At 41.8% G+C, this 13540-nt stretch overlaps 1 protein-coding gene across 1 annotated transcript in view; it reads right to left on the bottom strand.

Moving 5' to 3' along the window:
- Nucleotides 1–72: 72 nt before the first annotated feature.
- The window catches only part of syne2a (spectrin repeat containing, nuclear envelope 2a), a 63760-nt gene continuing 50292 nt past the window's right edge, over nt 73–13540 (bottom strand). Inside the window, exons 60-74 of the mRNA XM_087806430.1 lie at nt 12629–12795; nt 8028–8190; nt 7722–7912; nt 6955–7105; nt 6703–6885; nt 5410–5547; nt 4763–4954; nt 4292–4571; nt 2776–2882; nt 2598–2718; nt 2356–2534; nt 2127–2303; nt 1922–2050; nt 1053–1244; nt 73–346 (exon numbers count right to left, since the gene is read on the bottom strand). Coding sequence (XP_087662556.1) covers nt 137–346; nt 1053–1244; nt 1922–2050; nt 2127–2303; nt 2356–2534; nt 2598–2718; nt 2776–2882; nt 4292–4571; nt 4763–4954; nt 5410–5547; nt 6703–6885; nt 6955–7105; nt 7722–7912; nt 8028–8190; nt 12629–12795 — 2580 coding nt within the window. The 3' untranslated portion in view covers nt 73–136. The remainder of the gene's footprint in view (nt 347–1052; nt 1245–1921; nt 2051–2126; nt 2304–2355; nt 2535–2597; nt 2719–2775; nt 2883–4291; nt 4572–4762; nt 4955–5409; nt 5548–6702; nt 6886–6954; nt 7106–7721; nt 7913–8027; nt 8191–12628; nt 12796–13540) is intronic.

Below are 13540 nucleotides of genomic sequence, written 5' to 3'. Positions count from 1 at the left end.
GTTTTGGATTTTTCTTTGAGCTTAAAAAAAAAAAAAAAAAAATCAAATTTAAAGAGTCAAAAATGTTTGGACGTGACTCCAGCAGGTAGTTTTGTTGTCATCAATAAGTTAAGGTGGTTGAAGGGGGCCCGTGGCATCACGTGGGCGGGGGCCCGTTGGTGTAGCGCAGCATCAGGTGGAAGGAGCGAGCGAAGTTGTTGGCGTCGGAGCAGCCGGACTCGCTGAGGCACGCAGGCAGCAGACACGCCAGCAGGAGTAGCAGGAGCAGCAGGAAGTGCAGCGGCAGCGCCGCCCAGAGGACGCGACTGAAGAAGGACGGAGGAGGCGACGCGCCGTTCGCGGTGTCCTGCGAATAAAGTTGAATTGAAGCTCAGACGTGAGGACGGATATGGCAGAATGTCTGTGTGTCGAGTCTTCAGAAGGATTGAGTTACTATTTTGGTGACACTATTAAACCAACATGTTTATATTTAATTTAAATAAATGAATATTGTTTTTGTTTAATCTTATTTTAATAATTAAATGTAAAATGTATAAATGTCTTTTTTACATAGTTTCTATTCTAATTCCAAAAATTCAAGATTCTTTAACTGTAAATATATATTTCTTTAAATAACTCAATGATCAATATTTTCAAAATGTTTTCTTTTATTTACATTGAGTTTGTTATTGTTATTCCAAAAATGTAACTATATATATATTTTCATTGATTATTCTTTTATTTGTAGCCATTTAAATTCAATATATAAATGTTCATATAATCGAGTCACCAGACTATACTAATAGAGCACAGAGCTACTTGATCCAATTTCACGGTGACCTTATTATATCAACATTTTTATATTACGTTTAAAAGGCTACAGATGACAAAATTAAACTATTAAAACTATATTGCTGAATTTTTGGAATAAGTACGTAACAAACACTAATTTATTTTGAAAATATTTAAAATTTGATATTCGAAAAACAAACAAAGAACAATTTAACTTTTCATTATAAATTTGAATTAAATTATTAAAAAACAAAAGATCATAAACGAAGAGTTTTCTTTACCAAACGCTGTCGCAGCTTCTGCAGGTCGTCCTGCACGTGTGTGAGCAGAGACGTCACTTTGCTGCCAGTCACGTGGATTTTCTCCTGCGACTCTTCGCTGTCGTCCGCCGCCTCTTCAGGCTGCAACTGCGTCCACAGAGCCTGCAGCGCCTCCTGCTGGACACGACGCTCCTGTAGCTCCCCCTGTAGGTCCTGTGGCACAGATGCAGCATTTGAGACGGTTAGCATGATCGATGGAGGTGTGTACTAGTGTGTGTGTGGTGTGTACTTGTATTTGTATACTAGTGTGGGTATGGTGTGTAATTGTGTGTATGTGGTGTGTAGTTGTGTATGTGGTGTGTACTAGTGTGTATGTGGTGTGTGCTAGTGTGAGTGTGGTGTGTAGTTGTGTATGTGGTGTGGACTAGTGTGTATGTGATGTGTGCTAGTGCGAGTGTGGTGTGTAGTTGTGTATGTGGTGTGTACTAGTGTGTCTTCACCGTCAGTGTGAGGCGGTGTCGTTGCAGAGCTCTAACAGGCGTCTCTAGCTGGTGGATGTCAACAGTGACTGTGTGTGTTGTGTACTTGTGTGTGTGTGTGATATGTACTTGTATGGGTGTTCTAGTGTGTGTGGTGTGTACTTGTATCTGAGTACTAGTGTGGGAATGGTGTGTACTAGTGTGTATGTGGTGTGTAGTTGTGTATGTGGTGTGTACTAGTGTGTGTGGTGTGTAGTTGTGTATGTGGTGTGTACTAGTGTGTATGTGGTGTGTGCTAGTGTGAGTGTGGTGTGTAGTTGTGTATGTGGTGTGGACTAGTGTGTATGTGGTGTGTGCTAGTGCGAGTGTGGTGTGTAGTTGTGTATGTGGTGTGTACTAGTGTGTCTTCACCGTCAGTGTGAGGCGGTGTCGTTGCAGAGCTCTAACAGGCGTCTCTAGCTGGTGGATGTCAACAGTGCGGCGGCGACTCTCGGCGTCATCGAGCCACAGCAGCAGAGAGTGAAGACTCTGATGGAAGTCCTGCCCAGAGACGGGAATCAAACCTGTGACTCAGCTCAACAGCTGACAGGTGGTCATAATGTTTGCGAGTCCTGACCTTGCAGTGCAGCAGTCCAGTCCTCAGACTGGCATCCCACTGTTGGAGTCCAGCACAGACGCGACTCCAGGCCCGGTTCACCAGAGCCAGACGCTCCTGCTGCCCCGGCTGGCTGGGACCTCTCAGGTTGAGGGACAACATGATGGACTTGTAGTACGAGAAATCTCGCTGCTTCTCCTGCACACACGGACCATCAGAACCGACCCACTACACACCAGGACTCCGGTACCTTCAGGTCCACGGCCGCAGCCGTCAGCGCGCTCAAGTGGGCGGGGTCTGACTGCAGGTGGCGCTCCAGCTCGGGGACGGCAGCCTTCAGCCAGGAAGTGACCTCATCGAGGTCAGTCAGTCGGGAGTTCTGCTGGTTGCTGGACTGAGCCTGGATCAGCTCCCAGCGTTCGATCACACCTGCAGACGTCAACGCAGAGGGTCATGTGACGCCTCCGTCATCGTGACATCATCGAGACTCACCCGCCGTCTGCTCCGAGGCCCGCAGGCCCGTCAGACCCGGCTCCTCCGGCTGCTCCCGGTCCTCCAGCGCCAGCGAGACCCGCCTGAGGTCCTCCAGGCTGCAGCCAGGCGTGAGACTTAGCTGTGGACACAAGGGCGTTGGTGGCCTGTGGAGGTTGCGGGTTCTACTCCGGCTTACGTAAGCGGGTTTGAGCGGCATGCTGGTCAGAGTGGGCGGAGCCTCAGACTTCACCGGGAGGTCCTCCCTCTCTGGGTCTGGGTCACCGGCTGGACGCCATCTTGGACCTGAAGAATATGTGAGGATGTTGAGGTTCAAACCTTTGAGCAGGTTTTTAATTCAATATAAAAATGTTTCCACTGATTGGTCGGTTGGCAACATTTTTATATTGAATTAAAAAGGTTACAGATTAAAAAAAAAGAGACTTTAGTCAATTTATTTTTGAATTAATGGAATGTTAATGTGAAACACTATGTGTCAATTTTTGTCAAGAACACAGTAAGAAAATGTGTTTGAAAATGTGTTTGTTTTAGTGTGAAAATGTGTTTGTTTTAGTGTGAAAATGTGTTTGTTTTAGTGTGAAAATGTGTTTTAGTGTGAAAATGTGTTTGTTTTAGTGTGAAAATGTGTTTGTTTTAGTGTGAAAATGTGTTTTAGTGTGAACATGTGTTTGTTTTAGTGTGAAAATGTGTTTGTTTTAGTGTGAAAATGTGTTTTAGTGTGAAAATGTGTTTGTTTTAGTGTGAAAATGTGTTTGTTTTAGTGTGAAAATGTGTTTTAGTGTGAACATGTGTTTGTTTTAGTGTGAAAATGTGTTTGTTTTAGTGTGAAAATGTGTTTGTTTTAGTGTGAAAATGTGTTTGTTTTAGTGTGAAAATGTGTTTTAGTGTGAACATGTGTTTGTTTTAGTGTGAAAATGTGTTTTAGTGTGAAAATGTGTTTGTTTTAGTGTGAAAATGTGTTTGTTTTAGTGTGAAAATGTGTTTTAGTGTGAACATGTGTTTGTTTTAGTGTGAAAATGTGTTTGTTTTAGTGTGAAAATGTGTTTGTTTTAGTGTGAAAATGTGTTTGTTTTAGTGTGAAAATGTGTTTTAGTGTGAACATGTGTTTGTTTTAGTGTGAAAATGTGTTTTAGTGTGAAAATGTGTTTGTTTTAGTGTGATAATGTGTTTTAGTGTGAAAACGTGTTTGTTTTAGTGTGAAAATGTGTGGGTTTGTCAGTTTGAAAATGTGTTTGTTTTAGTGTGAAAATGTGTGTGTGTAAGTGTAAAAGTGTGTTTGTTTTAGTGTGAATATGTGTGTGTGTGTCAGTGAGAAAATGTGTTTTTTTTCGTGTAAAAATGTGTGTGTGTCAGTGTAAAATGGGTTTGTTTTAGTGGAAAATGTGTGTGTGTGAGTCTTAAAATGTGTGTCAGTGAGAAAATGTGTGTAGGTGTGTGCGTAAATATGAAACTGTGTGTGTAGGTGTGTGTGTATGTGTGTGTGTGTGTGTTACTTCTCAGTTCAAAAATGAAGAGTTAAATTTTCAATATTCTGAAGGCTGGACATGGATTCCAAAGAAAACGAGGTCTAACACGACTGAGTCTGGTCCAGAATGATGTGGTTCTGGACCAGTGGATGTGGTTCTGGACCAGTGGATGTGGTTCTGGACCAGTGTGATGGTTTGGACCTCACAGGTCTGGCGTGGTGTGCTCACCTGACAAGGTGCTGAAGTACGAGCCCTCGTCGTCAAGTCCGTCCTCGTCCTCCTCGTCCTCGTGTGATGAAGACCCGCCCACGTCCCCGGTGTGGTCCCACTCCAGGGGCAGAGAGTCCACGCTCACGGGGGTCTCTCGCCCGGACCGGGACAGGGGGGAGGTCAGAAGGTGAGAGGGCGTGGCCGGGAGGCTGCCCAGGCTCCGCCCCAGCCACGGCCGGCCAATCAGCTCCAAGCTGGACTCCAGGGAGAACCCGGAGAGTTCCGGTTCTTCCCTGATCTGAGGAAGTTGAAATGTTCATGAGATCAGTTTGTTCATTCGTTTGTAAAAATACACTTTGATTCTCTTGATGTTTAAAGTGATTTTTAACAGGATTTTAAATCATCTTTTGTGTTTATTTTCATTGTCAGACAAGTCCTCTCTTCACTGCATAAATCACTGAGAGCTTCAGAATGATGGTCCCAGCTCACCGGGGGCTGGCTGAGTCTCTGGTGGAAGCGGACCAGTCTGCTGAACACCTCCTGGCAGTAGGAGTGCAGCTCCTCCAGCTCCTCCTCGATCAGAGCCGCGTCGTCTGGAGAACTTTTCTGGATCAGACCTTCTCCGAAGACGATCAGGCCGTCGATGCGCTCCGTGTTGAGAGTTATCTCCCTCTGGAAGCTCTGCAGGGACACGTGTGTGTGTGTGAGGGACTGTAACAATGTGTGTGTCAGTGAGGAAATGTGTGTGTGTCAGTGAGGAAATGTGTGTGTGTCAGTGACGAAATGTGTTTATTTGAGTGAGAAAATGTGTGTGTCAGTGAGAACATGCGTGTGTCGGTGTGAAAATGTGTGTGTGTGTGTGTGTGTGTCAGTGTGAATTGTGTATATGAAAATGTGTGTGTGTCAGTAATAAAATGTGTGTCTGTCAGTCATAAAATGTGTGTGTTTCAGTAATAAAATGTGTGTTTCAGTAGTAAAATGTGTGCAAGTGTGTGTGTGCGTAAAAATGTAACTCTGTGTGTAGGTGTGTGTGCGAGTGTGTGCATGCGTGTATGTCTGTGTGTTTGTGCATGCATGTGTGCTTGTGTGCATGTATGTGCACGTGTGTGTGCATGCATGTGCGTGTGAGCACTCACGCTGAGCTGCTGGATCTTGTGGTGCACATCACTCTCACAGAAGTGCTCCACGTTGGTGAGCTGCAGGTCCAGCTCCGTCAGCCAGACCAGCATGTTCTCGCGGGTGCTCTCGAACTCCTCCCTCTGACTGGTGAAGTGCTGCAGCAGAAGAAGATGATTTAAACAAACAAACTACTGTGTTTCATTACATTTGACATCAAACTAATGTCATGGATGAAAAACTAAATCCATCAAGTTTTGTTAAAGAGAAAACAAAACAACAAAGACATATTTTTTTCAATTAACTTGTTGATGATAAAAGTCAAAGAAAATGTGATCAAATATTTTACATTTAACATTTGTGATTAAAACTAACATAATTATCATCCTCATCTTCATCACCATCATCATCCTCATCATCTTCTTCATCGTCCTCACCGTCATCCTCATCCTCATCTTCTTAATCATCATCATCATCATCATCCTCATCTTTTTCATCACCATCATCCTCATCATCATCTTCATCATCATCTTCGTCATCACTATCATCGTCTTCTTAATCACCATCATCTTCATCTTCATCATCAAGACAATCATCCTCATCTTCATCCCCTTCATCAGCATCACTATGATCATCTCCTTCATCATCATCAACTTCATCAGCATCTCCTTCATCATCACCATCACCTTCATCATCATCTTCACCTTCGACTTCCCTGTTACCTCATCATCTTCATCCCCTTAATCATCATTAATATTTTCATCCTATCCATCATCATCCTCCTCCTCATTCTCTTTATCTACATCATCATCATCATCATCATCATTACCATCTTAATCATCATTCTCATTTTCATCCTTCTTACCTTCATCCTCACCATCTTCATCACTCTTACCATCTTAATCATCTTCATCATCCTCACCATCATCATCATCATCATCACCATCTCAATCATCATCAATATTTTCTTCCTTTTAACCTTCATCCTCACCATCTTCATCACTCTTACTATCTTAATCATCTTCATCATCCTCACCATCATCATCATCATCATCACCACCATCTCAGTCATCATCAATATTTTCTTCCTTTTAACCTTCATCATCATCATCATCATCACCATCTCAATCATCATCAATATTTTCTTCCTTTTAACCTTCATCATCATCATCATCATCATCACCATCTCAATCATCATCAATATTTTCTTCCTTTTAACCTTCATCCTCATCCTCATCCTCATCCTCATCATCATCACCATCTCAATCATCATCAATATTTTCTTCCTTTTAACCTTCATCATCATCATCTACCTTCAGTCTCCTCAGCACAGCAGCAACGCGGCGGTGCAGGACGTCCCAGCGCTGGTTTCCCTTGTTCACCATGGCTCTGATCTGGCTGGCCCGGTCGGTGCGGTTCTCCCGGGCCAGGCGCCTGTACTGGTTGTTGACCAGCTCCAGCTGGGTCAGCCGCTCCTGGACTTGTCTCTGGAAGCCCTGAGAAGACCACGAAGGACACGGTGAAGCTCGACTGGCTCTGCCGAGCTTCCGGCGCCGGCGACTCACCTCAAACTTCTTTAGTTCTTCTCGGGCCGCCGTGTACTGGACGTCCGAGGAGTTGGGGTTGGCGGCCATGACCTCGGCCATCTTGAGCCAGTCCTCGAAGCGAGAGTAGTCCTCCAGGAACTTACACCAGAGCCTCCACGTCTCCTCGATCCTGAGCCCAGAGAACCCTGTTTATCTTTATTTCCTCTCTCTCCTTTCTTCATCCTTTCTTCCTTTCTCAAGCCGATGTTCCTCCACTTTTCAACTCTAAACATCCCATTATTCTCCAAGTCCTTTTCTCTCTTACATATCAAATCCTTATCTTCTCACCACATGACTTCCTTAACCCACCATCCTTTCTTCAATCTTTTCATCCTTCCTGCCGTCCACCTCCTTGTTCCCCCCCCATCCTTCTGTCTCCTCCCTCGTTCCCTCCTCCTCTAGTTTCTGCTCATGTGGAAACAATTGTGTCGTCATAAATTATTCAAAAACTTCTATTGAATTTTTTTTGTTATTCAAGGTTTCGATGAACATGAATTAATCTTTCAATGAAAAACTAAAATATTAACAGAATGTTTTTCCTCTTCAGTAGCTCCGCAAGAATTATTACATTAGAACTAAATGTTTCAACGAGTGCAAACTTGTTTTTCTTTAAGTATTTTTTAAACTTTTATTCTTCTAATATCTGTAACTAATGTTTAAATGATGAATATTTTCGTCGCCCCTAGAGGTCGCTATTCCCGTGGATTTTGACATGGTTAAAAAAAACAACTCTGATTTGGTCCCACCTGAGGCGGCGGTCCAGGGCCAGGGCACAGATGGCCCTCCAGCGCTGGTCCAGGCTCCGGCTGGTCTCCTGCAGGGAGTCGCTCTCCGTCTCGGCGTTGACGGCGGCGTCCTCGTCCCGCAGCAGGACGTTGCAGAGGCTGAGGACGGAGGCGACGCCCTCCGTGTGCTGGTTGATGTCCCTCTGGAGCTCCTGGACAGACATGAGGACGCGTCACCAGGGGAACCACCAGATCCCAAAATTCAACAATAAAGAGTGAATAATTCAGAGGTGGGCGGGGCCAAGCGAGTGATTGACAGCTGCTCACCTGCTGCTCGGCGAGCCTCTTCTGGATCTCCTGCTGGTGACACACGCTGTAGGTGACGGGTCTGGACAGGTCGGCCTCCACGCGGGACAGCCAGGAACGCAGGTTGCTCATGTTCTTGTCCAGCTGCTGCACCGTGGCCAGAGTCTCCTTCAGCTTCTTCACCCTGAAGACACAAGTGGGTCAGAACTTCTCCAGAACCTCCAGTCGTCTGTCGGTGTGTCGTCAGCGTGAGATGTTTTTATGTTTGACCTTCAACATCAGGATTTTTCCTTCACAAATACCATCTTTTTCAACTCACAAATATGTTTTTCTCATCTTGCAGCTTAAAATTCCACATTTTTAGAATGAAAGAAATGAAAAAGGTAACTTAACAAACAAGAACAGAACCAAGGTCATGTCCTCACATTGAATTCAATCATTTTTGTCAGTTTTTTTCCATTGACATTTCAAATTTTAATATTTTTTTATTTAAATGTTTTTTATTATCACTAAATATATTTTTTAAATAAATGCAATATGTTTTTTTTGTATAATTTATATAAAGAGAAGTTCATTTTTTTTATTAATTTAATTCAATAATGTATGTTTTGAAAGGTAAACAATTTTGATTAAATCATTTAATTGAACAATTTGATAGTCAGGTTGATTTTATTTTAAAATAATATAATTGTATGTATTTAATATATATAATGTAATTTTAAAAAATCGAATATTTTAAAATTGTTTAAATAGTTTGATTAATTAATTAAAACACAAAAATATTGGTACGTCACTTTAATAATGTAAATTATTGAATTTTGAAAAATCCTCTTTATTGAATATAGAATATTAAAGTCTGAAAATATATATAAAAAATGTAATTAATTAACAAAAATGTAATCAATTGTTTAAAAAAAATGCAATCCATCAATATAGAAATGATTGTATTAGTAAATTAAAGTAAGTAAATAAGTAAATTATATATATAAAAAATATATAATGCTTGAAAAACAACATTAAAAAAAGAAAATCAAAGTTTCCAGTTTTTGAACCGTTGAATTGAAACATTGAATATTCTAATGGAACTTCCAAAGAAGCACCAAAATAAACTCAGTTGTGAGTTGGATCCCATCAAAACAGGCAGATATAATAAAATATACAACAAACATGTTGACGAACAAGGATATTCTTGAACATCGAGGTCTAATATTCTGGGAATGTTTCTAATTAACGAACCTCCTGTCGGTGAAAACATTCGGTTCAACTTGAAAATGAACCTCCTGCTCTCGACCTACAACTCTCAGGTGACTCAGAGTCCTGCGTCGCCGTGGCAACCAACCCTCCTGCTCGCTGGCGTCATGGAAACCCGCGGGACAATAGAAGCTCTTTCCTAAGCCTCCAATCCTGAAGTGTGCCCCTTTTCATTTCCTCATTTCATCTTCCTCTGCGAGGGTCTTCAGCGGGCCCATCAGGACCGGGGAGAGGGGGGGCAATGAAGGTCCTGGCAGATCCAGCAAATGAAACTAATGTACAGCAGAGATTTACACTTCGTACCAAACAGGACTTTTATGTTCATGGACTTTGGAGGAGGCGAAGCATGAAGAGTCCAGGAAATGAACGTCTTTGTCACAGAGTATTAAGAGTTCAACGGAACAGCTGCCTGACGACGAGCTGATGAGTCCATGTCCAAACTGAACCACGAGTGTCCTCGCCAACACTCACCATGGAAGAAATGATCTCAAGATCTTAACAGTCCTTTTTATCAACAACCATTTCTCTCGTCAGTATCAATGTTTTATGATTTTTTTTTTTTAATCATGTTAAGGCTGGTTAAGGTTTGGGGCTTTTATTTTGGAATGCACCCTCTCCGAAATCCAGCCAAAACCAGACCATCATGTTTCCAGACCCACAATAAACATGTTTTGGTATCTTTGGCACTGATCAAGAGAGATAAGGTTCGATGTGAAACTACATTTTTAGCTTTTACTTTGTGTATTTTTTTCTTCTATCACCATTTTACAATATACAGAATAAAATGTTTTGTCAAGTTGATGTTTTTGTATTTTCTCAAGGCTGACATAGATTTTTATCTCTACATTTCACGTATTTTTTTAATCATATTTCAACTATTTATTTGCTTTCCTCATGATAATACAAACAGAAGAACTGAAAAAACGCTGAAGTGTAAAGAAGAACATTTTTACAAATGATTACTGACGGAGCAATATCTGGTGATCCTAAAAGGTTGGTAAAAAAAATCGAATACATTGAAAAAAATCCTAAAATAGGATATTTTAACAACCAAAAATGTTTAAAGAGAACTTTAAAATAAGCAATATGATCAACACTATAATTAAATAAAAAAAGAAAAGTAGAGTGGTATGAAGGTATTAAATATTTTATTGTAACAAAAACTAGATATGAAACTATGGGACATAGAAAAAACTTTACAGGGAAAAGTTGGATTGAAGCAATGAAAAGTAAAAGAGTTTGAGAGGAAACGAAAGTCGAAAAGTCAAGAGTAAAAATGTGCTCAAAAGACACAATTTAGTTGTAAAACGAGTCAACATCGATCCATAAACTGAATGAAATTTCCGTCATAAAAGTGTCAATATCCTGACGGGGGTCAGAGGTCAAGCGCGGTCACTCAGGTGTGTTCGGAGAAGTGAAAACCTCTCGCTCGCCTCCACGAGGTTTGTCTCTCCCTCCCGCCCGTCGGTGGCGTTGACGGCGACACAAAAGCAGCGGCGGCTTCACGCTGGGGTCAGACAAAGAGACAAAACCACTCGAGTAAAAGGACACTGAGCTGCAGAGAATGGAGAGAAGAGAGAGGGAGGACCGTCGGTGGAGATGTGGGGCAGCTGGACAGTCTAAGAGGTAAACGATGCGGTGGAACCAACAGAAGTTAAGTTGATCAAGAGATGTTGTTTGAAATGATGTTGACACCAACAGTGTCCAGGCACGAACACTCAGCCACGAGCTAGCTGAACTATCCACAGTTGATCTTGAGCTCCATGATTCGGGATGTTGAGCTAAGAAGCAAAATAAATGTAATGTAAAGAGACTATAAGTGAAAGGAACTTCCTGTTGAGGCATCAGATTGAACCAGGGTGCCCTCTAGTGGAAACTGTTCCCACTTAAACGGTCAAACAATAAGGGCAAATGTTGAATTTTCCTCTACCCGTTCACCAGCGTCACTTGGCCTCCAGAAAATTGTTAAAAAATCCTCTATTGTTCCCAAATCAAACTCTGTTGATGAGTCTTTATATCACAAGACGCTGAGGCTCAGACTCCGCCTCCCTCAGGAAGGACACGAAGGACATATGGCTGCGTCTGAGACTTAAGCATTGTCCCACATGGCGGGGGGAGTGGGGGGGCGGGGGGAGGGGGGGTGGGTGGTCCAGCTCTGGAGCAGGACTGCCCATCTGTCCGCAGGAGTCTGTAATGACCGGGGGCTTAACTCGTCTTCCTGACAGCTGCAGGCCGACGCAGCAGCAGGTGAACATGCTTGTCTGTTTACTGCTGCTGGTTCGATTCCTTGACCACGCAGGCGTCCACAGGGACTTCAATATTTCAGGGATTTACTCATTTCATTGTTCATGTTTTAACAATAATATTTTTTCAGTTTTCAGTGCAGATTTCAGTTGATTAAAGCATTTTTTGCTCTAAAAATCTGCATGTTTTGACTTGTTTTTTACTTCCGTCTGTCGTGTCACGGCAGCAGCTTTAATTGTTTTTTTTGCAATCGATTATTCACTTGTGTTGTTGAATTTTACTTGGATTTAAGGGACTCTTTTTTACAAGACATTTGTTTGCTGGCCTATCAAGCACCGTTATCTGATGCTTGTTTGACCAGGTTAACTTACTTTTGGCAGTGTGGGTCCGTGCCGTATCCTGTTGGAAAATGAAGTCAGCATCTCCATAAAGCTTGTCTGCTGAAGGAACCATGACATGTTCAATGAAGCTCAGTGGTCCAAAGTCCTCTTTTCTGATGAGAGCAAATGTTGCGTTTCATTTGGAAACCAAGGTCCCAAAATGGAGATGCAAACAATCCAAGATGCATGAGGTCCAGTGTGAAGTTTCCTCAGTCTGTGTTTGGAGAGACATGTCATCTGCTGGTGTTGGTCCTCACTTGATTTAAACGTCTTATTGACCTATAACAGTACACGGTCATATCTACGTGGTCTATGGATAACCTTAAAGTGTTTTTTTTTATTTTAGTTTAAGTTTGAGTAATAAATATTAGTACAAATAATACAATAATACAAATATTATTACTTATTTATGACTTTTTGAAAGTTTGTGTTTCTATTGAAAATAAGCTTTATGCCTACAACTTCTGTTTCTGAGAAGAAAAAAGGTCACACCATATCTTCATTCTTCAGCATTTTTCATATTAATAAAATAACCCCAGATATGGCTGATGAATGGGTCATGATGGTGAGATTTATCAGATCTTGGTGCCACCTTTTAATTTGCCGTCTAACTTCAACTGGACTGAAGAGCTGCTGGACTCCTCGGGGCCTCCATTGAACAACCAGATAACATGATCACGAATCATGTCTTTAAGGTCAGATTTGAAAAAAGCTAACACGTGAAGAAGAGAGAGGAGCAGGACTCACCGCGCCTCGATGTGATGGAAGAGATTGTGCCAGCGCTGGTGGACCTCCTGCAGGGAACCGTGGACTTGGGTCTGCTTGGCTTCATCGCTGGCCATCAGCAGCTGCTCGCCCAACTGCTTCAGGTGACTCTTGTTCTCGCTGAACAGGTTGATCTCCTCCATGCAGTCCTGCAACACCACGATGAAGTTAATTTCAAAAAATACTTGTCATTTCATGTCATTTTTAAATAAGCAACATTTATTCTATAAACATAGCAGCTGACATTTGACCGTTACAGACTTTTTTTCTGAATTTGAGTAAAAAATGTGTCTCGTACAAATAGTAGGCATTAAAAAAAGAAGAAGAAAAGTTACACGAGGCAGAAGAAGACTACCGATTGATTGGAAGTCATAAACTTAAAAACAATGAAGTGACTTTAATACACTTAAATGAACTTAAATGTTTTTAAAAGAAAGAAGGAAAACCAAAAAGTCAGTTGCACATCATTGCAACATCAATAAATAATTCACTTTAAAAAATAAAATTAAAAATTAACTGACAGATTAATATTTCAAAGGCAAATAGAGGAAAAAGAAGTTGACTCTCAAAAGTAAAACCCAACATATAGAGCTGGACACAAACGTGATTTCTAGAGAATTTTGAGGTCAGACCTCGTACGTAACTGCTCCAGAATTCGTTTACACGTCAAGATATTTACTCTAAAGAAATAATGAACTGTCAACGGATCCATTCCAAACCGCCGTCGTCAAAACTCTCCTTCCAGTGAGAAAGATTCAAGCACCCTCAATATCAAAAACATAAAAGAAACCTCAGGAGCACCGAGCCACTGCATACTTCCACCAAGGAGCTCACTCCACTTAATAATAAACACAGCAGACAATAAAACAAGTAAAAAAAACTTGATTCAAGATT

The sequence above is a fragment of the Callionymus lyra genome, chromosome 13, assembly GCF_982586985.1.
Source record: "Callionymus lyra chromosome 13, fCalLyr1.hap1.1, whole genome shotgun sequence".
NCBI lineage: Eukaryota > Metazoa > Chordata > Actinopteri > Syngnathiformes > Callionymidae > Callionymus > Callionymus lyra.
Note: the sequence above shows the minus strand (reverse complement) of the source record. Positions and strands in the feature narration are given on the sequence as shown.